The sequence below is a fragment of the Ailuropoda melanoleuca genome, chromosome 14 (assembly GCF_002007445.2).
Source record: "Ailuropoda melanoleuca isolate Jingjing chromosome 14, ASM200744v2, whole genome shotgun sequence".
NCBI lineage: Eukaryota > Metazoa > Chordata > Mammalia > Carnivora > Ursidae > Ailuropoda > Ailuropoda melanoleuca.
The window spans coordinates 47366504-47390420 of record NC_048231.1 but is presented as its reverse complement, the minus strand read 5'-3'; the positions used below and the strand labels follow the sequence as shown (position 1 = coordinate 47390420).

The 23917-nt window shown below is 49.5% G+C and overlaps 1 protein-coding gene across 3 annotated transcripts; it reads left to right on the top strand.

Annotated features, from left to right (window-relative positions):
- The first annotated feature begins 286 nt into the window (after positions 1 to 286).
- Positions 287 to 23340, top strand: CIDEA (cell death inducing DFFA like effector a). 3 transcript variants are annotated; one of them, XM_019809794.2, is made up of 5 exons: positions 287 to 360; positions 9310 to 9454; positions 10473 to 10619; positions 16861 to 17042; positions 22957 to 23340. In XM_019809794.2, the coding sequence occupies exons 1-5, from the start codon at positions 323 to 325 to the stop codon at positions 23039 to 23041; spliced, it is 597 nt and encodes a 198-aa protein (XP_019665353.1). In that variant the 5' UTR covers positions 287 to 322; the 3' UTR covers positions 23042 to 23340. The 3 variants fall into 3 exon arrangements, with proteins under 3 accessions (XP_019665353.1, XP_002929148.1, XP_011235403.1); XM_002929102.4 differs by lacking the exon at positions 22957 to 23340 and adding an exon at positions 19252 to 19916; XM_011237101.3 differs by lacking the exons at positions 287 to 360; positions 22957 to 23340 and adding exons at positions 428 to 876; positions 19252 to 19916.
- Positions 23341 to 23917: the final 577 nt, after the last annotated feature.

The window sequence follows — 23917 nt, the reverse complement described above, 5'->3', positions numbered from 1 at the left end:
CAGTCAAAGCCACGCTGCCTAGGCTGGTGATGTCGCCAATTACCTAACAAGGAAAACAGTGACCATCGGGGGACCCGCGGAGCAGCTGGGGGTACCGTCCTCTTCATCGGTCTGCGAGAGCCGCTTCCCTCTAGGGGCCCGAAGTGGCACAGCCCCGACGAGCTCCCACAAGGCCAAGCCGCGACCTTCGGCAGCGGAGAGCCCATTGCCAAGGTACTCGCCCCGCGCTGGGCGGGCCGGCCAGGGGCCGGGGCGGGGCTGGCCGCGGGGCTTTAAGAGGGCGCGGGCGGTCCGAAGCCAGCGTGTGAGGGGGACCCTAGCGATGGAGACCGCCCGGGACTACGCCGGAGCCCTCATCAGGCGAGTGCGGCGCCAGCCCGGCTCAGGGCCACGCCTGAGGCCCACGCCCCCCGCCCGGCGCCTCGCATCCCTCTCCTCTGAGCGCCGCACCCCCCGGGGCCCCTTGTCCCCCCTGCGCCTCGCGTCTCCTTGCACCTCAGGCACCCCGCAACCCGGAGCGTCCCGCGCCCCCGCGCCACACATACCCCTGCGCCTGTGCACTCTGTGTCCCACCTACGGCCGCTGTCCCCCCACGCCCTGAGCGTTCTGCATCCGCCTGTGCCTGGCACCTCCGTGAGCCCCTTGTCTCGCCTGCGCCCGAGGTCCCCCGGCACCCCTTGCGCCCCGCCACCCGGAGCCCCCGAGGCCGCGTCCCAGCCCACGTACCTGGCCTCACCTCTGGTGCGCACGCCTTCTGGCAGCGCGGGCGGCAGAGCTCGAGCCCGCCGCGGGGCTCCTTCCCCTCCCCCAGCTGGCCGCAAGGGCCAGGTGCGGCGCTCCTGAGATGCGCGGGCGTTCACGGAACAGGTGACAGTGGTAAGTGCGGGAGTGGCTGAATTTCTTGCTGTTGCTGCTGCCGCCGTGCAGCTTCAACAGGGCCCCGTCCTGCGAAACCCGGGCAACGCCTCCACGGGCCGCGGGGACAGGGCTTCTAGGGTACCTCGGGATCGTGACGGGAGCTGGGGCGCTGGTGGGGACACTCGGCGGCTTTGGGATGGTCCAGGCTTACCCCTAAGGACAAGGGAGGGCTGAATTCCAAGGGGAGGGTGGGCTGAGCCGAGAGCACCCCTTGGGCTCTGAATGCGCCCTGACGGCCTGCTTGATGAACCCCCCCCGCCAAGCTTGTAAAGGGGTATGGGGGGGAAGCGCTCCCCCTGTTCGCCGCATCCGAGAGCGCCCTCGATGCCCATGGAGGAACCAGGGGCCCGCAGACGCCTGCGGAGTCTTCGCCCCTCTCCCCCTCTCCCGGGGCTTTGCCACCCGCGGGGGGTTGAAGGCACCCCAGCGCTTCCCCCCACCCCAACCCAGCTTCGGTTCATCTTCATATTGATGTAGGAAGAAGGTTAGGGTTCGAAGCCTATGGCCAAGAAAGAATTCTTGAGAGGTCTTTGGTGCAAAAAGGTGATTTTATTAAAGCACGGGGACAGGACCCTGTGGGCGGAAAGAGCTACAATGGGGTCATGAGGAGTGGCCCATTATATACTTTCAAGTTGGGAGGGGGTTAGGGATAGCCTAAGGCTCCCAGGTGTTTTGGAAACAAGGTTTCCAGGATCCTGAGGGGGCTAGCTATTGTTAGCGAAGGTCTTTTATTACTGTTTAATAAACCCTCAGTCATCAGACCCTTCAGATGTATATGGGTGGGTCATATACTTGGGGGATGATTGCTAGCATGTATCTTGGGGGGAGAACTAAAGGAAGTTTCTAAAGGAATCGTTATATGTTAAAGTAGACTTACAGGATCCTGGGGGAGGAGGAGGGTTGGGCTGGGATTGTCTTTTGCCCTTAGCAAAGTATTAACATTGAGGCAGTTAAGTCCCTAGAGGAATGTCACTCTGCCTGTTTCAAGGACTGTCAGTGGGCTGCAGGCAGTTAAGGAAATTTAATAATTTCTCTTCTGCTTTTGTTTCTCACATCAATATTTTGACGTACGGAATCCTGTCCTTGTTGATAAAATCCAAATATTGCATGGAAGTAATTTTTAAGTATAGATTTATGGAAGGGGTAGTGCTTCTTTGAAGATCTTTAGAGTACTTCAAAAAGGACAGAGAAGCCATTGAGTTCTTTAAAATGCAGGTTTTCAGAGGTGACCGATCCCATTTGTAGCAAAGGGCAGAGGGACAGGGTAGGTTGAAAGGGAAAGGTGGCAGGCGAGAGAGTCACTTTACAAAACTATCGTGATCTGTAGGGGCTGAACTTGCTGTGTGCACTACTCAAGGTTAGAAAAATAGCTTCCAAAATGTAAAGGTGGTCTGTCTGAACAGCACGGGCTTTCTCTTTAAAGACCAGCCAACAAACAACAACAACAACAAAAAACAGAAGTCAAGTAGTAGGAACCAGGGAGGGCAAGAAACAGACTTGTTTCCTGAATCTTCAGTAATGCACGTAAGCATGAAGGTAGAGCCTTGGGTTTCTTTCCTTTCTGTTCCTCTCCTTTCCCCCCAGCACAGTCCCGCTCCAGGGCATAACAGCTGGTGACAGTTTGGAGTGCAATTCTCAAATATGCAAACACCCATTCTGCAACTTCTTGTGAGCCCTGGGGAGGTGGCAGGCTGAGGTTTAAGGATGGGTAAATAGGCACTAATTCCTCAGTGGTGTTGCCTGGAGCAGGAGAGGCCCACCAAACGAAGGCCGACCCTGCCCTTCCACCCAATTCCTACAACAGGATGCCCAGATCCAGAATGCATTGGTGCGAGCTTTCCACTAGGTCAAGTGTGTATGGAAGCGACTCGCTTGTGAAATGTTGGCAAAACAAAACAAAAGGAAATATCTACTCGACACATTCCTTCTGAGCTTGGCAAACTCTAAAAGTGAGTGACGGTTTGTTAGGGACACACTGTGCAGTTCTTTGAAAAAATCTACCTGCTTCTAAACTAAACTGGAAGAAAAATAATCCATACTACTTGTTGAAAGGAAAACACTTCTCTTCCCTGTCTTCTTTAGAACCTTGTCCAGGCTGAAGACCCGTATGAGCCACAGGCAAGGTGAGGGCCACGTTTGTTAGTCTTGCTGGACTTCTGTCTCCTCCGTGTTCCTTAATTTGACCTAGAGGGCCCTAACTCTTTCATTAGTAGATGACTGTCTTTTGCCAAAGAAATAAATTAATCCACATACACATCTTTTTTTAAGGTCAGCAATTCTAAAGTCTTAAACCAGTCATTAGTTTGTTATCGTCTGTGATCCTTCAAAACCATAGTCATGGCAAAAGCAGCCTGATGTCTCTTAGCAGAGCTCTGGACGTCCAAGACGCCCACACCAGTGTGTGTTGTCATAAAGGAAGCTGCTCAGCCTTTGTGTCTGTCCGTGAGGGCGTTTACACTGACCTTGAAGTTGGTTACAGCGCTGCCAGATACTAAGCCGTGTGCAAAATTGCTGCTTTTGTTGCTAAGCCGTGTGCAAAATTGCTGCTTTTGTTGCTATTTGGTACGTCCTTCCTTTCTTTGAACAAGGATCTCTAGGTTTTGTATAGCTGGCATTTCAGGACACATTTTACCACTGTCTTATTAGTGACGTAAGCAAGGAATTGCATTTTCTACAAGTCAGTCTCCCCGGTTACTGACGCTTCCTCCTTCGCGGGTCTAAACTGTTATCTTAATAACATTTCAAAGTGTCCAAAGACTTCATGGTCATACACTGAATCCTCTCACTGCATCATGCGTTTTGATAGGTTGGTCAAGGCCCAGACGGGAGCCGGCCTCAGTCCCTGTGGGGCAACGGTGCCCCATGTGTGTAAGCCCGTAACAAGATCCCGGGGCTGCTGGGGAGCGGAAGGCATCACGGGGACTGACTCTCCTCCAGCCGCAGCCATTGAGTTAGACCCTGACACGGTCCCTACTGCTTGCCCAGACCCAGCCAGGCCTGATGACCACTTTTCAATCCTATCTCTCTGCACTGCTGTATTGGATATCACCACTTCCCTCCCTGATGTCCTCGTTGTCCCCAGGCTTTGTTGGTGGTGCTTGGTTGACTTTCCTCCCCATGTCTGTGCTTACTTACATTTGGGTGGGTTCCTCCTTCCACCTAACAAGAAAACGAGGGACCGCTCAGACACGGCAACATACATTTCCCTCCGAATGTTCCCCGGGGAGTGGCCTACACGGCCTTAGAGAGCCACCTCATCACCGCTGACCCCAAAATGTTTCTCTCTGGGGGAGACTTTGCTCCCAGGCCTGCCCTTTTCCTCCTCCTTCCCCTTTTGGAAGAAACAGCAGTCCACTGGGTGGCATGAAACATGCTTTTTCATGCCCTGTGGGGGCTGGCCTGGTCTTCCTGGGGTAAGGCTCACGTCTGCGTGCACCTGTGGCTTGTGGCTTTATTTGCCAAGCTGTTACAAGTTCGGCGTCCTGGGTTCCCTCAGGGAAAAGCACAAAGATTTCTCTGTTTTCCTCACTTCTGGGAGATCTGCCTCTTCCCAGTTTTGAAGAATGTTCTATGAAGTCTGACATCTCTTTTTGTCTTGATTTCCCCGAAACAATCGGTTTCCTTGAACAACCTGTTTCCTGGTTTTTCTTTTCCTTTTAGTGAGCTGTTTCCTTCCTGCCTCATCGGCTTGTCTGCACTTTCCCAGGATTAGAGGGTGACTGACATGGGATGTATCTAGTCCAAGGCTTCTCAGAGCTCCTGTCTCGATTTGATATATTAAACTATTGAGGGGAGAATAGCAGCACGTTTTAGGCATTGTGCTGATAGCTGGGGAATAGATGACGCTACCAGGAGGACCGGGAGTGAGCGTGGTGAGTGTGTTGCTTTGTTCATGTAGCTAGCTGGTTGACCCTGCTGATAATTAAGCTGGAGCAAGATAAATACTCCTGTAATAATTGTTAAATGGGTTTAGTGTACATAGAATTTCATTTAACCCCTTTTCGTGTTATCCATAAGAGAGTCTCAATTTTATATAATTTGATACCTCAACTCACCCTCCTTAAACGGAACGGCAGGATTTAATTTTCACGTCTCTGAGGATTTTTTTAGGTGCACTCCATAAGCCTGTTCTCTGACCACGATCCCATTCCTGGTTAGGAAACATTAACAGGTAGGAAGAGCATGGACTGTATGTCCTTTTTTTTTTATTGGGGATGGCTATCTTGAGGGCAGCTTGGAGAGGGAGGACCAGAAATCACTGCCAGCATTTATCTTGTCTGAAGTTCAAAGACAATAAGGACTTTGTATAATCAGCTGCACTACGGAACCAGAGCACTGGTGCTGACACGTGATTGTTTGTGTCCAATGAGGAGTACAAGACCACAACTAACTAGGTCAGAGCTGTTCGTGCCCACAAGGTGTGCCGTTGGATGCTAGCCCCTCGACATAAGAATCCAGGACATGAACTTTGTTCTCCCATTTCTCTGATCTTGTCCTAGCCTGTCTTTTACTCGGTGAATAGATTGCATGCCAACAGTAAGCTAGGGGCTGTGGGGAAGTCAGAAAATGTAGAGAGACCCTGGCCTCAGGGAGTACGGATTCTAGAAGGACTCCTGGTTCATGGCAATGAGTTCCTGCTTTGTGGGGGGAAGAGAGGCTCTTGCTGGAGAGGGTCCAGGGTTGCCCTGTCCTGTAGGAGGGTTTTCACCTTGTAGGGCAGACACCATGGTGCACAATTGGGAGCTGGACTCAAACCCCTGTTCTAGCACTTGCTAACTCTGACCTTACTCATTTCTTAACCTCTTGAGCCTCACTTTGGCTCGTCTGACATGCCTGCCTTGTCAAGTTGTTGAGTAATGCACTAATGTGCACGGTGTCTGGCATTGAGCGGAACTGGTGTCTTTCTCTCCTCAGAGGGACTTCGCCTGGGAGTTGTAAGTTTCAGCTGCCATGAGTAGGTTGCCACCAAAGCCCGATCCTAAATGTAGAGCGTAATATGGAAAAATCCTTGCTGCCCAGTCCACCAGATCGGCAGAGATGGAACTGCGAGTGGGGTCTCTGCCGCGTCAGCTCAGCGGAATGTAGGCATCTTGTTCATCGGGTTGTGTAACCGAGGAACCTGGTGTAACTTCTTGTAATCGGGGCCAAAGTTCAGAGGCTGTCTGCCGGCCTCCCTGCTGTGTCTGTTCAAGGCTTGGATTCACTCGTTGGGTCTCCGCTTCATCTAATGGGGTGGCTGAATCAGGTCCTGACACAATCCCCTTGCAGTTGCCTCCTTAGGAACAAGTAATGCATGGATTCTGCCAGCCTTGAAGGGAAAGGAGCTGTCTTTTCCTTCTTAACTGCGTGACCTTGAGAAGCCACTCTGAGCCTCACTTTTCCCATCTGAGAAATGGGGTGATACTTTCCCTGTAAAGTTGTGATGATAATTAGGTAATATGTTAAGAGCCAGCACAAGCTGGCCATAGTGAGTGCTCAGATGTGAGCAGTTAGGACACACTAATGTGAAGCTGGCTGAGTGCACTTCAGACCAAATCCGTGCTAACAATCCAGGCCTGATTCCTAGAACGCCAATTTGTTGCCGGGACAGAGGGATAAGGTGCAGACACTCGCTATTACTGGAAACCTTGCTGAAACTGGCTGATCATGCTACGAGCATGAGCCTAACCGGACAGTTTTTGAGTGCTGGCTCATTACTATACTATCGGTTTTTCATATAGAAAATTACTTGGTAGGGGCGCCTGGGTGGCACAGTGGTTAAGCGTCTGCCTTCGGCTCAGGGCGTGATCCCGGCGTTATGGGATCCCCCCACATCAGGCTCTTCCGCTATGAGCCTGCCTCTTCCTCTCCCACTCCCCCTGCTTGTGTTCCCTCTCTCGCTGGCTGTCTCTTTCTCTGTCAAATAAATAAATATAATCTTAAAAAAAAATTACTTGGTAAATCACTGAATTTTCACTATGTCTGTTTGTAGAGCTTCAAGTTAGACCACATACTATTTAAAACATATATGCCTAATGCTAGTGTGGGCATTATGGGAGATGAAACAAAAAAGCTTTCGTCCATAAGGAAATTCCAATCTGGTTGAGAAAATAAAGCATGGATAAATAAATGACAGTATTGGTGTAAGTACGTACGTGTATGTATAAAATAAAGTACTAAATTCTAGCCAGGAGGCATTCACAAAAAGTAAAGAAGTCTCTAGAATTTTAGCCTTCACAAGGTAGTCTAGACAAGCTTTTACAAGTGTGAGAAAGCAGTGATGTCCTCACTTTTTATCTTCTCCAAGATTGCACTAACGATAAAGCCCTTTGTTTCCTTCTCCTGAATGTCACTGTACAAACTATTTGTCCAAATTGTCAACAACTATTTGAGCACCTGAAATCGGTAGGCACTGTTCAGGTGTAGGGAGAGCGAAGCTTACCGTAGGGGCTGTGAAGATTAAATGAGGTCATGTATCACTTATCACAGCACCTGACATGAAGCAAGACCCACCGGACACGCTGCTAACTTATGTTTATATTCTTCTTTTTTTTAAGATTTTATTTATTTGAGAGAGTATGCGAGCAGGGGCAGTGGGAGCAGGAGAAGCAGACTCCCCACTGAGCAGGGAGCCCGAAATGGGGCTCGATCCCAGGATCCTGAGATCATGACCTGAGCCGAAGGAAGATGCTTAACCGACTGAGCCACCCAGGCGCCCTGTTTCTATTCTTTTAAATAATTTCTTTATGGTCATATTCCTAAATATAAAACAGCCCCTAGTCCTGGGTGAAAACGACACATTCTAGACCAGTCTCCAAAGACACTGAAGCCCCACGTAGTGCCATGGCCAGGCGCATGTGTCTCCCCTCACGGAGTTATTTTTAAATACCTTCTTGCATGTCCATTTAAAGCACGTGGTAGTATGTCAAGGGTGGTTTGCTTTAATTGCCGTCGAGAGCCTCCTATGTTCCCGTATATGCCAACTTGTCTTACTCTTGAGCGTGTGGCATCTAGATAACCTGTACGAGGCCAAGAACAGGTGCTTGGGTCATAATCCCAGCTCTGGCTCCCACAAGCTGTGGGGCAGCTCTCTGGCCTGATTTCCCTCAGCTTCAAGTTGAGAAAATCAGGACTGTATCGCAGAGTTTTCTGAGGGTTAAGTGAGTTAATATTTACAAAGCAAATGTTGGGGTGCCTGGCTGGCTCACTCAGTGGAGTGCGCAACTCTTGATCTCGGGGTTATGGGTTTGAGTCCCATGTTGAGTATAGAGATTACTTAAAAAAAAAGTCTTTAAAAACAAAAGTGATTGTTAAATAACTGCTAAAGCTACAAGCTTCTCATTTATCCCCATTACATATGCTTGTGTGTGTATTTGTATGTAATATATATGTATAATATTTGCTAGGTAACTAAAATTTGATAACCAAGGGTTGGAGATTATTTTCCTCAGAAAATTGTCTTGATTTGGTTTTGTTAGTTATTTTCCTTCTCCGTGTTAGTTTTTTTTAATAGTGAAATTTTGAATTCTTTGTTAAATGTGGAACTTTGAAGTGTCATGTAACATATGGCCCAAAGTTCTTTTCCTTCTTGTTATTCCAACCACAATTATTATAGTGTGCTGTTGCTCCTCGTTTATTCTAAGTTAATTTCTAAACATTAGCTTATTGCTCTAGTGACCAGTATCTGGCTTTTCAATTCCTGGCTTAGTCTTACTGTACAATATGTAACTTTTGTGCGTGGGCACCTAATTCTTTAACTCTGCTTGGCCACTTCATAGCCTCTGAAAATCTTTTTCTTTTCTTTTCTCTTTTTCTTTCTTTTTTTATTTTTTTTTTAAGATTTTTTTTCAGCTGTAAAAGCCATGTTTGCAGAAGAGAATTCTTATTTCTTGTTTGAGTTTGATGCCCTTACCATTTCTTTCTCACACAGTTACTACAAGGACTTCGAATGTTCTAGTAAAATGGGTGTAATAATATAATGGTTGTGGTTTTTAATTATATATATATATTGTTGGATTTTTGGATATCAGGATATATGTGCAAAAATATATATAATTTTCAATAATCCCCAACTATTGATTTTCTTTCTTTCAGATGCAAATGTTAAAATTGTTTTAGGGGCGCCTGAGTGGCTCAGTCGTTACGCGTCTGCCTTCGGTTCAGGGTGTGATCTCAGAGTCCTGGGATCCAGCCCCACATCAGGCTCTTCCGCTGGGAGCCTGCTTCTTCCTCTCCCACTCCCCCTGCCTGTGTTCCCTCTCTCGCTGGCTGTCTCTCTGTCAAATAAATAAATAAAATCTTTTAAAAAATAAAATAAAATTGTTTTAATTCTGTGAAATTTAACCCTCTCTTTAAAGACTCTTTTTTGAAGATAACGTCCAAAATATTTTTATTTTTCTCCTCCATTTCCAGGCCCCTGACGTTTATGGGATCACAGACCAAGAGAGTCCTTCTGACTCCCCTCATGCACCCGGCCCGCCCTTTCCGGGTCTCCAACCACGACAGAAGCAGCCGGCGAGGGGTGATGGCCACCAGTCTGAAGGAACTCCTCAGCAAGGTGACAGGAGCCACAGCACCTCCCCACTGCTCGCAGGAGGGCCCCCGACCACACACACGGCTCTGGTCTTGGGTACTAAGCCAGTGCAGAGACAGAAGTGTCACTGTCATGGCCTCAGAGACTCCGAGGGGAGAAGAAAAGAATGAAAGGGAACATTACGGCTTCTGTGTACCATAAAAGATTTAGCTGCAGGAACAAAGGCCTTAAAAACAGTCATCAGCTGATAATGTAGCCTTTCTTCTTTGACAAAGGAGAACACAGGGAAGCAGCAGGCTTTGGAAATCTGTTTTCGGTTATAAAGCCAAGGGAACAATAGTCCTTAATCTGAAACAGGGCCCGAGATCACCAAATAAGGAAGAATCACAGACTCTCAGAGTCTGTGGACGTGGGGTATGGAGGCACAATCCAGACAAAGACACCGTGGAAATAAGTGAGCATCCCACATACAGAGCCTATAACAAGAGAGACGCTCAAATACGGGACGCGAGACTAAGGCTCTTTACCGTATGGCTGCATTATTCGTTTTATTTGTCAAAATAAGTAATTTTAGAAACTGTAAATTACTCAATGTCTTCGTTTGTCTCATGTCATTGAAATCTCTGAAGAAGGTAGATCCATTAAAAATCTGAACTTCTCTTTCCAAGTGAAGACTAAGTCCTAGACACCAGTTAAGGTAGATCTTTACCATTAAAATTTTAGCAAGATCAGACAGTACTTCTTTTTTTTTTTAAAGATTTTATGTATTTACTTGACAGAGAGATAGAGACAGCCAGCGAGAGAGGGAACACAAGCAGGGGGAGTGGGAGAGGAAGAAGCAGGCTCCTAGCGGAGGAGCCTGATGCGGGGCTCGATCCCAGAACGCCGGGATCATGCTCTGAGCCAAAGGCAGACGCTTAACCGCTGTGCCACCCAGGAGCCCCCAGACAGTACTTCTGAAACGATAACTTAATCAGTGACTTTGAGTGGTCAAAATGGAATCCCTGCTTTCTTCCATGTCTCCGGTGCATTGCCATTCTAGACCCTGGAGGCCTTAGTTATCACCAGCGGACTGGTCACTTTGGTGCTGGAGGACGACGGAACCGTGGTGGATACGGAAGAGTTCTTTCAGACGTTGGAAGACAACACACATTTCATGATCTTGGAGAAAGGGCAGAAGTGGACACCGGTAAGCAAAAACACTTATCCGAACAGCTACTGGGTAGACTTTTTTACCCACAAACGTACATTCCCTAGGTTGGTGTTGACTTGCCTTCTTTCTAAATATATACTTTGTATTCACCTACTAACTGGGTCTGCTACCCTCAACAGGTTGCTTAAAAGTATTTCTAGGAAACTTGGCATCTTAATGAGCCTGGGCTATATGATTAAAAGCAAATAATTCTTTTTCTTAATTTAAGTTCAAGTAATTAACATATAGCATATTGTTAGTTTCAGAGATAGAGGTCAGTGATTCATCAGTCTTATATAATGCCCAGTGCTCATTCCATCACGTGCTCTCCTAACGTCCATCACCTAGTTAGTTAGCCATTCCCCCTGCACCTCCCTCCAACAACCTTCAGTTTGTTTCAGACGACAAAGCGTCTCTTATGATTTGTCTTCCTCTCTGGTTCCATCTTGTTTTGTTTTTCCATCCCTTTCTCTATCGTCCTCTGTTTTGTTCTTAAATTCTTCGGATGAGTGAGACCATATGATAATTGTCTTTCTGACTTATTTCGCTCAGCGTAATACCCTCTAGTTCCATCCACGTCGTTGCAAATGGCAAGATTCCATTGTTTTAATAGCTGAGTGGTATACCATTGTAGGTATATACCATATCTTCTTTACCCATTCATCTGCCAGTGGACATCTGAGCTCTTTCCATAGTTTAGCCATTGTAGACATTTCTGCTATAAACATTGGGGTGCAGGTGCCCCTTCGGATCACTGCATTTGTATTTTTAGGGTAAATACCCAGTAGTGCAATTGCTGGGTCATAGAGTAGCTCTATTTTCAACTTTTTGAGGAACCTCCACATTGTTTTCCAGAGTGGCTGCTGCAGCTTTAAAGCAAATAATTCTGAGGAACAGATTTAGGCCAGTAGCTACAGGTCCTATTAAGATGTGCAGATGTGGCCTGGGGACTGTTCCCTGTGTCTGTCCTGAGGAGGCCAAAAAGCTAACCTAGCCAGTGAAGTTAAGTAGGGATGTGTTTGTGTGTGTGAGTGTGAATGTACAGTGATTTAGAAAGGTAAAGAGATTGAATAAAGGTTTCTATAGCCAGGAAAACTACAGATTATCTATATCTTGGATCCCACTATAAAACACCTAAAAGTGAAAGCAAAATATTAAAACATATTTTACATGCTTACTGACCTTCAAGAAAGGAAAATCCTCAGAGGCCAGAACTTTTTTTTTTTTTTAAGATTTTATTTATTTGACAGAGAGAGAGACAGCCAGCGAGAGAGGGAACACAGCAGGTGGAGTGGGAGAGGAAGAAGCAGGCTCATAGCGGAGGAGCCTGATGTGGGGCTCGATCCCAGAACACCAGGATCACGCCCTGAGCCAAAGGCAGACGCTTAACGACTGCGCCACCCAGGTGCCCCCAGAGGCCAGAACTTTTAGGAACCAGAATCTAGAGAAGCAGCTTACCCGTGAGCATCTCCCCTGTGGCCATCACTCACCTCAGTGACGAAGGACTGCAGTTTTGACAGGTGCTGGGAGGAAAGGAGACAAAGTCTTGGGCTGACACAAGGTAAGGGGCCAGATTAGAGACGCCCACAAAAAGCAGGGAATCTTAAAGTTCTCTCCCAAGAATCTGTGGACACAAGCTGCCCTCATGAGGTTTTAAGGACTCTTGATTCCAAAAACATCCAAGCTGAGAATTTAGTTTCCAGAGCCCTGGGGAGGGAAATATCAGTGGAAGGAGTTTATACACTGAGTTCTCTTTGTTCAACTGGTCCCTCTGTCCAGCCCCAGTGACCTGGGGTTGATTGTGTCCCCATGTAACCAGTAGGAGCAAAGAGGCTCAGAATGAGCATTGATCCAGGCATCAAAGGGAAGGGTTTCCATTCCTAAAGTTCCAACAAATATGAGCTCACAACCAAACCATGGAACATCATGACCTAAGGCACCGTATGGGAGAGTAAGCAGACATAATGAAGTCAGACCTCCAAAGACCTTAGATGTTGGAATCATCGGATATAGAGTATAAAATAAGTGTATTTAAAATGTCCAAAGAAATATAAAAGGTAATCAAAAGTAAGGGACAAGAGGTAATCAGAAAGGACTAGACTTGAAAGAATCAAACAGAACTTCTGGAAATGAAATTAAAGTAAATGGAGGCAGGCAGCACTGAAGGTGCGTCTCAAGAAGGTTCCATGACGTAGCACTAGAAGATGGAGGGTGGAGAACACGAAGGAAGCTGGAGACATGACTGAGAAGGTCTCATATATGTTTGACATCCTCAGGGTGTTTTGTTTTTTATTAACAAGACAATGCATAAATCATTTTTTTAAATGATGAATTTCATTAAGAATTTTGTTCATCAAAAAATACTGTGCGTAGGTAAGCCACAAGTGGGCAGAAGATGTTTTCAATATAATCCAACAAAGGATTAGGGGGCGCCTGGGTGGCACAGCGGTTAAGCGCCTGCCTTCCGCTCAGGGCGTGATCCCTGCGTTATGGGATCAAGCCCCACANAAAGGATGAATTTCATTAAGAATTTTGTTCATCAAAAAATACTGTGCGTATGTAAGCCACAAGTGGGCAGAAGGTGTTTTCAATATAATCCAACAAAGGATTAGTATTTGATAAATTTAGGAATATCCCAGAAATCAATTATGGACACAATGGACAGGCAATCTGATAGAAAAATGGGCAAAAAACGGGGACAGGTGTCTGCAGAATGGACAATAAAACATAGGAAAAAAATATTCAACCTCATTGGTGATTAGGAAAACATAAGTTAAGACCACAATAAGATGCTGTTTTACACCATTAGATTTGGNCGTCTGCAGAATGGACAGTAAAACATAGGAAGAAATCTGCAACCTCATTGGTGATTAGGAAAACATAAGTTAAGACCACAATAAGATGCTGTTTTACACCATTAGATTTGGTATTATTAGGCCTTTCCATTTTTTTTAAGATATGGAGCAATGGACTCTCTACACCCCACCAGCAGCTGTTTAAAACAGTGTGCCTCTGTCCCATAGAACTGACGTACCACCTACGGCCCCGTCAGTCCTCTCCTAGACTTACGCCCAGCATGTGACACCCAGCCACGTGCTTCTGTGTCAGTACAAGTAAATAAATCCTCCAGCGTCTCTTCATTGAAGGGAATACTGTTCAGCTGCGGAAACGCAAGGAAGGACAGCTACGGGCATCTCTATGGATAAACCTCATCGACTCTGTTGAGGGAAAATATCAGAATAATCCGTTAAGCAAGTGATCTTCAAACTTTTTGACCTCAGGACCCCTTTACACTTTTTTTTTTAAGATTTTATTTATTTATTCAACATAGAGACAGCCAGCGAGAGAGGGAACACAAGCAGGGGGAGTGGGAGAGGAAGAAGCAGGCTCGTAGCGGAAGAGCCTGATGTGGGGCTCGATCCTATAATGCCGGGATCACGCCCTGAGCCGAAGGCAGACGCGTAACCGCTGTGCCACCCAGACGCCCCAGGACCCCTTTACACTTTTAAAAATGATGACCCCCAATAGCTTTTGTTTGCATGGATTTCAATAGAACCCCTAGATATCCCTCAAGCAGAGGTTCTCAACTGGGGCTAATCTTACCACTTGAGAGGCATTTGGCGGTATCTGAAGACATTTTTGGTGGCCACAACTGGCGTGGGACTGGAAGAGCATAGGGTGAATTAGACAAATCTTTTTTTTAAAAGGCCATCTTGAGCTGGACTGCTTTTTGCTTAAGGAAGATGTTGTGGGCAGAATAATGGCATCCCAAAGGTGCCCACAGCCTAATCCCTAGAGTTCATGCCGGTGTTACTTTACTTGGCAAATGGAGCTAGCAGGTGTGGTTAGCTTAAGGATTTTGAGCTGGGGAGATGGGCCTGGATTAGCTGGGGACCAGTGTCATCACGGGGTCCTTACAGAGGGACAGGAGGGTCAGAGTGAGGGCCAGAAGCAGGGAATGTTGGAGGGGAGACATGAGGAGCCAAGGAACAAGGGCACATCCAGAAGATGGAGAAGGTGCCCCCCCCCCGAAGCCTCCAGAAGGAACCATCCCTGCCAGCTCACCGCGGACTGCCAACATCCAGATGGCTATGGTCTAAGTCTCTGTTGCTTCAAGCCACTAAGTTTGTGGTAATTTGTTACAAGAGCAACAGGAAACTAGCTCAGAAGGGAAGGGCAGTTTCTGTTTGTTTTTATAGCAGACACTGGGTTAGTGGGCCCTCAGCACGGGTGGGCACCGGGAGACTGAGCCAGAGCGCAGGGTGCTGGGGGGCTGTGGATGCAAATAATCCTGGGGGGTGGGGAGTGTTCAAGGGGGCAGGAGGCCGCTCAGCCCCTTAACATCCTGCTTGACAAGCGAGTTGGGGTCGGTGTCTTCTCTTAACTTAGACCTTTCAACCATCTTCCCTCCAGCAGAAATGGGCACCTGGGAGCTGATCGTTAAGATCCTACCCACCTTGCGGGCTTGTATTTTTTTTAAATCAGGGAGGCCGATTGTATTTAACTCCAATGAGAACGGCCATCCAAGAAAGAGCCGGCAGGGGTCGCCCGTCTTCAGTCTGGGTGCTGGGAGGCCTGGGAGGGACCAGGCGGTGTGGCGACCATTTCTTCTTCCTTAGCCTGCAGGTCTGAGAAATCCATGTCACCAGCAGATAGCTTTGTCATGGCTTGATTTTGATTCAAGACAAAAACTTAAGGAAGACGTTTAGGGGGAATAAGATACAAACTTCCATACGTCAGAAAGGAACATGAGACAGAAAAAACAGTAGCCAGATTATAGGTAAAATCTTCCTTTTCATTCTTTTTTTTTTTTTTAAAGATTTTATTTATTTGGGGCGCCTGGGTGGCACAGCGGTTAAGCGTCTGCCTTCGGCTCAGGGCGTGATCCTGGCGTTATGGGATCGAGCCCCACATCAAGCTCCTCTGCTGGGAGGGAGCCTGCTTCTTCCTCTCCCACTCCCCCTGCTTGTGTTCCCTCTCTCGCTGGCTGTCTCTCTGTCAAAAAAATAAATAAAATCTTTTTTAAAAAAAGATTTTATTTATTTATTTATTTATTTGAGAGAGAGAGAGAGAATGAGAGATGGGGAGGGAGAGGGAGAAGCAGACTCCCTGCTGAGCAGGGAACTCAACAGGGGCTTGACCCCAGGACCCAGGATCATGACCTGAGCCAAAGGCAGACGCTTAACTAAGCCACCCAGGTATCCCTCATTCTGTAATCTTAATTTTTAAAAATAATGTTTCTTAGGGGCACCTGGGTGGCTCAGTCAGTTAAGTGTCCCACTCTTGATCTCAGCTCCAGTCTTGATCTCAGGGTCGTGAATTCAAGCCCCCCCCCATTGGGCTCCACACTGGGTGTGGAGCTGACTTAAGAAATAACAATAATACTGTTTACTCAATGCTGGACAGTTAGTACGCCCTAAAGAGGCAGCAGGACCTCTTGTGCGTTAAACAGCAAGCTACCACCCGCATGTCTCGTTGCATGCGTCCTGCGTGGGAGGAGAGGAGGGTGGCTGCAGCAAGAAGGGTCGGGGTACTTTTAGGGGAATTTATGTTTTAACTTCACATAGAGTCATTGTTGTCATTGGTGAATTTAACAGTTCTAGCCTCAACTAGTCCCAACCCCAAGTGTTCCTCTGACCTAGTAACCGTCCTGATGGTGCACCTGAATCCTGAGTACTGCAAGGTCAGTGCCTGCAGCCAGCCTGACGGAGCTGCATTCCCTTCCTGCTTTTCGCAAAGCTTGTCGTGGCGAAGATGTTCTCGTGCTCTTTGTGACCCTAGGGACTGACAGAGGTCTCTGGGTTTCTCCCCCTACCTGGAGGGCCTGTTGATGTTTCAGGAGGACCTACATGGCGTTTGGAACCAAACAGCTGTCCGTGTCCCCAGGAGGTCCGCGTTCATCCTGGGCGGTGATGAGAAAGCAGGGGCAGCCCTGGAAGTTCTCGCCCTGCCCCTTGCTTTAGCCGCTTGCTTCTGGTCTCTCGAAAGATGGAAATGGTGCTGCTCGCTCTTCTTTAAGCAGACTGAGCAGTACTCACGAGATCGTGCAGTCAGTCAAGTCACCACGGGTGGCCCAAAGTGACCAGGCTGCTAAAAACATTCCTCAAGTCGTTAGCAACTCGGTCACTAACAGATTTTAAGCCAGCAGAGTCAAAACTAGCAAAAACCCAGAATTACAGAATTTGCATATCGCAGGTGGAGATGCTCCTAAAATCTCCCCCTCCGGTCCTGGTCCTAGGGTGGCAGCTGTGTCTCTGCTCGCCAGCAGCCAAGGAAAGCGGGAATAGCGAGAGTCACCTTCGACTTGTACAAGCTGAACCCCAAGGATGTCATTGGCTGCCTCAACGTAAAGGCCACCATGTATGAGATGTACTCGGTGTCCTACGACATCCGGTGTACGGGAGTCAAGGCCCTGCTAAGGTAATGCTTCGGAAGGCAGCTGGGGGTCCGGGTGCTGCGTGGGCGCTGCGGGGTGGCCTGTCCCCAGCTTGCTGCTCGGCCTGCTGTGCTCAGCCCCGTGGAGGCCCTGACCTGGCCAGCAGCTGCCGACCTGCACTAATTCATGCTGTCCTCTGGGAGTTTACGCCACACACTTAAGTCAGAAAACAGTCTTCAGCCAAAGTATTTTTTTTTTCCTCCAGAGACTATTAAATACTACATGAAAACAAAAATTAAATAAGAAATATAGAAAAGAACCAAATTTCTTTTAAAAACAAGGGCTGTGCATTTTAAAACCTGTATTCTTTTTTTTTTTTAAGATTTTATTTATTTATTTGACAGAGATAGGGACAGCCAGTAAGAGAGGGAACACGATCAGGAGCAGGGGAAGTGGGAGAGGAAGAAGCTGGCTCATAGCAGAGGAGCCTGATGTGGGGCTCGATCCCAGAACACCGGGATCACGCCCTGAGCCGAAGGCAGACGCTTAACTGCTGTGCCACCCAGGTGCCCCTAAAACCTGTATTCTAGGCAAAGACTGACAGCTGGAATGTTCCTCTTCCACACACTGCCAGGGCACCGGCACCCCACAGGCTGGGGCCAGGTTGGCTGCGCAGCCCCCCAGGGGAGCCTTACAAGCCCAATCCCCAATCCATACCCCGGGTCTATCTGAATACATTCTGTGTATTCCCCAGGAACACTCTGGTTGGACAGCCCGCCCCTGAGCCCTGCATGAGAGCTACCCCCCTGCCCCAGTCCCTCCCAGCCTTGCCTCTGAGCAGCCGGCTGTGGGACCTTTAACAGGCTGCTTAACCTCTCTGAGCCACAGTTCTATCATCTTTAAAATGACAAGGCTGCTTCCAAGTTTTTTATCATTGCATACGCTCTAAAAACACCTACAGACAGAAGGTCCTCTAGTAAAGTCGGATTGATCCTCTAAATAGCTAATTCCTGTGGAGTGATGGATGGAGGGGGAGAGACTGGCAGTGGCAGAAGGTCTTTGAAGCTAGTCTAGAAAGGTTTCGACTGCTGACTGTGCTCCGTGCACAGCCTCTCCCGGCAGGGGCCCCTGCTTCTCAGAGGGCACTGGCTCCTTCTCTCCACTGGCTCTGTCATCCTTGAGCCCAAGTGCAGGGCAGGAAATGCCTTGGAAATGAGACTGGTCTCCTCTGATGGGGCCGCAGGCCCAGGCACAGAGTTGGCTCCCACAGTGGCCTCTGGGTGGCCTCTGTTTCCCACCCAGACCCATCATTGGCCAACTCGTAGACAACTGTCGCTGTCCCTGTGTTGAAATCTGGACTCCCAGGAAAGCTTCCTCTTTTGGCTGAGATGGGAGAAAATAGCTTGACTGCTTGATTTTTCTAAAGTGAGATAGGAGAGTTATACTAACTTAGAAAAGTATAATGAAGAAAGTAAGCCTCACCCAAAATCCTGCCTCAGCAAAATCTTTCTTGAGAGGCAAATTTGGCCTTCTTGTCCCTAATTCTTACCATCTGAGATCTGATGGCCCCACATGCAGCCACAGAAGTCATTAAGGTCCCCACATTGAAAGCATCACGCCAGGGGCCTGTCCTGGCACCCCAGGGGCAGGGGGCTCTCCGGACCAGCGCGGCTGACCCCCAGGCCTTGGGAAGCAACAGACCTTCAAAACTGAAATGAAATCCTTTTGCTTTGGACACTCAGTAGAGAGTAAGAATTTGAGTGAAAGCCACTTTTTTAGTCTGAAATAACAGTAATGCCAGTCTGAGCCTTAGGGTTTAGATGCCGGAACAGGGCCCAGCTGGGATGTCCCAGCCACCCTAAGCAAACAGGTCACAGGACCACTGTCCTTCAGCCTGGCTGCTCCTTTTACGCCGCCTTGCCTGATTTTAATAACAAGTCCCGCACACCCAAGGTGGCTGGAGTAAGCAAGCAGCCAGAGGGCACACACTATGCGCCTTCTCTGTGCATCCTGATTACTGCACAACGGGCCACGTTTGGAAGTGGCTAGAGGAAAGGTAGTCCCAGGCCGTCTGCGTCAGCATCTGCACGTTAGCCAGCCCTGACAGGCTGAGGGTGGCTCCCTAAAGCTTCCATGTGTGAGCAGTGCCTGCTCTGAGTGCATGTTCCGGGGTGGTGAAGAATTCCTGTGCGTCTGTCCCTTGCTGGCCCAGAACACCCAGCCTGACGTGCGCCTGTGTCCCCTCTGTTGCAGGAGCCTGCTGCGGCTCCTGTCCCATGCCGCGCAGGTGGCCGGACAGTTGCTCACCTACACTGGCTCGTACATGCTCCAGCTGCTGGGTGACACGGAGGAGCAGCCTCCTCGCAGGTCACATTCCAGACGGGGGTTCATGTGTGGATAGCGAGGCACGCTGCTGGGACCAGCCGGCTCGTGGCCCAAGCATTCCCTCTCGAATGATGATTTTGAAGATGCTTCTGTTCTAATCCACACACGTTTGTACACTGCGGGTCACCTGTGCTCGGGAGTGGCACCCAGGGGAAGGAGAAGGAGTTGATGGCATGTGAGATGGGGGCGCACGGTGGGAGGTCCCAAAGGGAGGAGATGGGCAGGTGCCTTTGCGGGAGGAGAGGGCGCCGCTCCGGAGCAGCACAGCCCTGCATTAGGCCTTTCAGCTCCTCGCCTCCTGCAATAAACCAATCACAAGAGCTACTTTTCCTATGGGCAGTGCTTCCTCTGGGCTCTTTCCCATTTCGAAAGGAAAAAAACTTCTGTATATAAGCGAAACTCAGCCAGGAGAGCTCTGCTAACAGATATAATCACTTTTAAATCTTTGTAAAACTGATGAACTGTCAAATGTTACTGTGGGGTTTTTAAATACTTTTTTAAAAAGGTTTTATTTATTTATTTGTCAGAGCACAAGCAGGGGGAGCAGCAGGCAAAGGGAGAAGCAGGCTCCCCGCTGAGCAGGGAGTCCGATGCTATGCGATGTGGGGCTCGATCCCGGGACCCTGAGATCACGACCTGAGCCAAAGGCAGATGCTTAACCGACTGAGCCACCCAGGTGCCCCTGTGGGTTTTGTTGTTTTTTTTTAATGTAGGTCCTGAATGAGCCCAAAGGGACCCACAAGCTTAAGAACCTGAATTTCTAGAGGTCTTCAACCAGCGTTTATAGCTTAAAAAAACAAACAAACCAAAACAAAACAAAAAACCCATGAAACTGCTTGCAACCCAGACCTGATGATGCATGGCACTAGTGGACCCCGTCTTCAGGTCCTAATGTCACCGGGGTTACCAGGTGGGACCCCTGGTTGCGAATGGTAGGACACTGACCCGGGCAGCGGCAGCTACAGGCACTACAGGGAACAGGCAGGCCCTCAAGCGAGGTGGCCAGGAATCTGCCTTCCTAGCTCTTGGTCCTGCTTCCCTTTGAGTTGGCGTCCTCTTCAGGCAGCTGTCCCCACATGAAAGTGAGAGGCCAGCCCCCCTGAGCGGGAAGTCCTGGAGCTGCGTGTGTTCCAGGGGCGCAGGAGCGAGGCTGTGACATGCGGGGCCACACACCAGGTCCTGCAGGTGGAGAAGAATGAGTCCCAACCACACGGGTGGGGTGGGGGCAGTGTGGCTTTCAGAGGAAATGGGGGCGCTGCTCCTAGCATAAGATGCCCTAAGATGCTAGGAGACAAATGCTCTCCGACTCCGATTTGTGATTGTCCTCCTAGGAAACCTTGCCCCGGAGGCCTTTTTTCCTTTCCTGGCTGACAGTGCAGTGAAAAGAAACCCCAGCGAAGAATACCCTGCTCAGCCTTTCCCGGGAGCCTAGGTGTTGCTGCCCTGCACACGCAGTCCAGAGACCCTCCTGCAGTCCCGGCGGGCAGGTCTGCTCCACCTGGGTCTCTGCATTCCTGAGCTGCCTCCTTGGAGAGGTTTTTCCCATCAGGAGAGACCAGGGTGAAAGGAACCACACAGCATTCCTCAAAACACAGCCTGTGCTTTTATTTTATTTTTTTTAAAGATTTTTAATTTATTTATTTGACAGAGATAGCCAGCGAGAGAGGGAACACAAGCAGGGGGAGTGGGAGAGGAAGAAGCAGNTTTTTTAAAGATTTTTAATTTATTTATTTGACAGAGACAGCCAGCGAGAGAGGGAACACAAGCAGGGGGAGTGGGAGAGGAAGAAGCAGGCTCCCAGCAGAGGAGCCCGATGCGGGACTCGATCCCGTAACGCCGGGATCACGCCCTGAGCGGAAGGCAGCTGCCTAACCCAGGCACCCCCAGCCTGTGCTTTTAGCATCATGACAAACAGCCATTTTTAGCACCCCTGCCCCCTTCTGTCTCCTTCTAGAACAGGACGCTGTGCTGGTAGCAGAGAAGGCTCAGACAGTGCCTACGCCGCCCCATAAAAGCCCCGGGGCAAGGGTTCCTATATAAGGAGCTCTGCGGAGCTGCCTGCCCTCCGCGGGCTGGGGCTGCAGCTGGGGCTGGGCCGGGAGCTCCACAGGGAAGGAGAGGGCCCCTGCAACTGCTCCCATCTCAGTCGCTAAGCTAAGCCGTCTTTCCAGCACCCTCGGAGGAGTGGAGCGCGGCCCCTGCCTCTCCCTGACCGAGGGCTTGCGTCACTTCCCGAAGATTCTGCAGTCCTGGAAAGAGACTGCCTGGCTTCCAAAAAAGGAATTTTCACTGAAGGGACTGATCCTGTTGACTCAGCCGGCACCCTCCCTCGGTGTGTCCTTTTCCTCACCGCGTCCGCAGGGCACCCTGGCCTATTCTGGGGGGAGAGGAATTAAGCAGAAGGACAAGGGGGAAGTGCCGCCTCACTATCCAAAAGGGGATCCATTCAGAAGGACTTCTTGGAATCTGGGGGCTCCCTTCCCCTTATGCCCTGTGGTGCTTTGCCGGGATGGCCAGGGATGGAGCAGCCCCGACAGAGCGCTCAGGGAGGGCTAAACCCAGGCCTCCAGGCGCTAATGCTCAAGGCCTGTGGAGGGGGGAGGCAAAGGCTGACTTTGCAAACATCAAAGGCTTCCGGAGGCCCTTCCTGAGGCTCTAGATGGGAGAGAGCCTGCGGAGTCAAACCCGGCTCCGTGTCTGAGCAGGGCCCCGACAGGTGCGGCTCCCCCTTGTCTCCGCCTGGCATTCTGTAGTATCTGCAACCCACATTTAGCCACTGGCTGGGAGAAAGGTGTGGTCCCTGTGGGTAGCAGGAGGCCGGGCTGCTCGCCGGAGGGAGCTCCAGCCAGTGTGGACCCTGCGGAGAAAGGGCTACAGGATTTGGGATGTCACCAATAACGGAGTCAGGACCTGAAGGTGCTCCAGTGGCTTGTGTCCCTTGCAAGGGCTCAGGGTCTCTCCTTGTGCCCTTGATTTACTGACTTCTGGCAGCACAGTTCAGAAAATGGGAAATCATCCCTCTGCGCTCAGAGTTCGTGACCTCCTATTTCAGGGTACACCCCAATGTTTATTAGTGTGCCCCCTTTCTCAGTGACACAGTTCCACGTCCCCACACATCCTGGCATGGGCTGAGAGCGTTAGCATGGCCAAAGACAGACTCTGATTAGAATCACTGGGCTGCGAACAGACTTCCCCATCACAAGACTCTTCATGTCTATGATTATGATTAAAACAAGGTGGTCCGGGAATTCCATTCCCAGACAGGTATTCTTTTTTTTTTTTTTAAGATTTTATTTATTTATTCAACAGAGATAGAGACAGCCAGCGAGAGAGGGAACACAAGCAGGGGGAGTGGGAGAGGAAGAAGCAGGCTCATAGCAGAGGAGCCTGATGTGGGGCTCGATCCCATAACGCCGGGATCACGCCCTGAGCCAAAGGCAGACGCTTAACCGCTGTGCCACCCAGGCGCCCCACCAGACAGGTGTTCTCGGCACAGATTTAAAAAATGTTAACAGAGCACATTTTATCAGCCTGGCACTTTCCAATTCACCACATTTCTACTCTTCTGCCCAGCCCCCAGGAAACTGTCTGTTGCCTGCTCGCCCCGGAACCCCAAGTCAGTGACCCTGCTGTAGGCTTTGTCAGACGAGGATCTTAAAACCGAAATCCAGTTACTCCAAGGAAAGTTCTCTTTCTCCTCACACAGCATGGCACCTGTAAGCTTTTCTTCCTACACAGCAAAGGTGTGCACGGCCACCCTTCGGAGCTACCCTCTCACAGAGAGAGCCAGAGCCTGGCCCTGTGCCTAGCCCTCCTGGGGACATGGGGTGGCTTTCCTGCAGTGCCCAGACCTGGGAGAATGTGGCCTTTCTCCAGGAAGCCACGCCTGGTATGCTCATGGCCCAGGGACGAGCTGCAGACAGTGACCTGCCCCCACATCTGAGGAGTGTTTTTCCCATTCAAGGGGTCCTGCCTTGTTCCCAACTCCTCTGTAATAAATAAATCATATGTAAATAAAACTGTGGGGAGCATCCCTCTCCTTTCTCTTATAGGACTCCTGTTCTTGTACAATTATCTGAGCGTCTGCAAGGGAGTTGGGACCACCGTCACGTGAACAATTGCAAACTCTGGGCTTGTTCTGGGGCTACTTATGTTTGTCACGCCCCTAGAAAAGCCCAGCTCCGAGAGAGGCCAAGGGTGAAATGTGCCTCAGACAGCCGCCCAACAGCACAACTGGCCCCAAACTCTTAGAGCAGGTTTAAATGCCAGGACCCAGATGAATGGACCAGGAGAGGAGATTTTCCCCCTCAACTTTGAAGGGGTGGCAAACTGGGGAGAGAAAACACACGTAACATTTAAAGAAGTGTGGCTTTTTAAATCTAATTGTCAATTCACTACTTTCTACTTCAAGCCTCTGTCCCACTGAGTGGTCCCCTCACCGCACACCCCAGGAGTCCGTGCCCGGTGCCCTGGGGGCTAATATGTCGAGGCACCATCGCAGCTCCTGCCCACCCAGGCCTCCCCCAAGATGCCC

What these genes read in the sequence shown, in the direction of transcription:
- CIDEA (XM_002929102.4), top strand. Translation starts at nt 323, where the DNA reads ATGGAGACCGCCCGGGACTACGCCGGAGCCCTCATCAG. An exon ending in TGAAGGAACTCCTCAGCAAG is followed by an intron (nt 9,455 to 10,472) that starts GTGACAGGAGCC and finishes TTGCCATTCTAG; the next exon opens with ACCCTGGAGGCCTTAGTTAT. An exon ending in AAGGGCAGAAGTGGACACCG is followed by an intron (nt 10,620 to 16,860) that starts GTAAGCAAAAAC and finishes TCCTGGTCCTAG; the next exon opens with GGTGGCAGCTGTGTCTCTGC.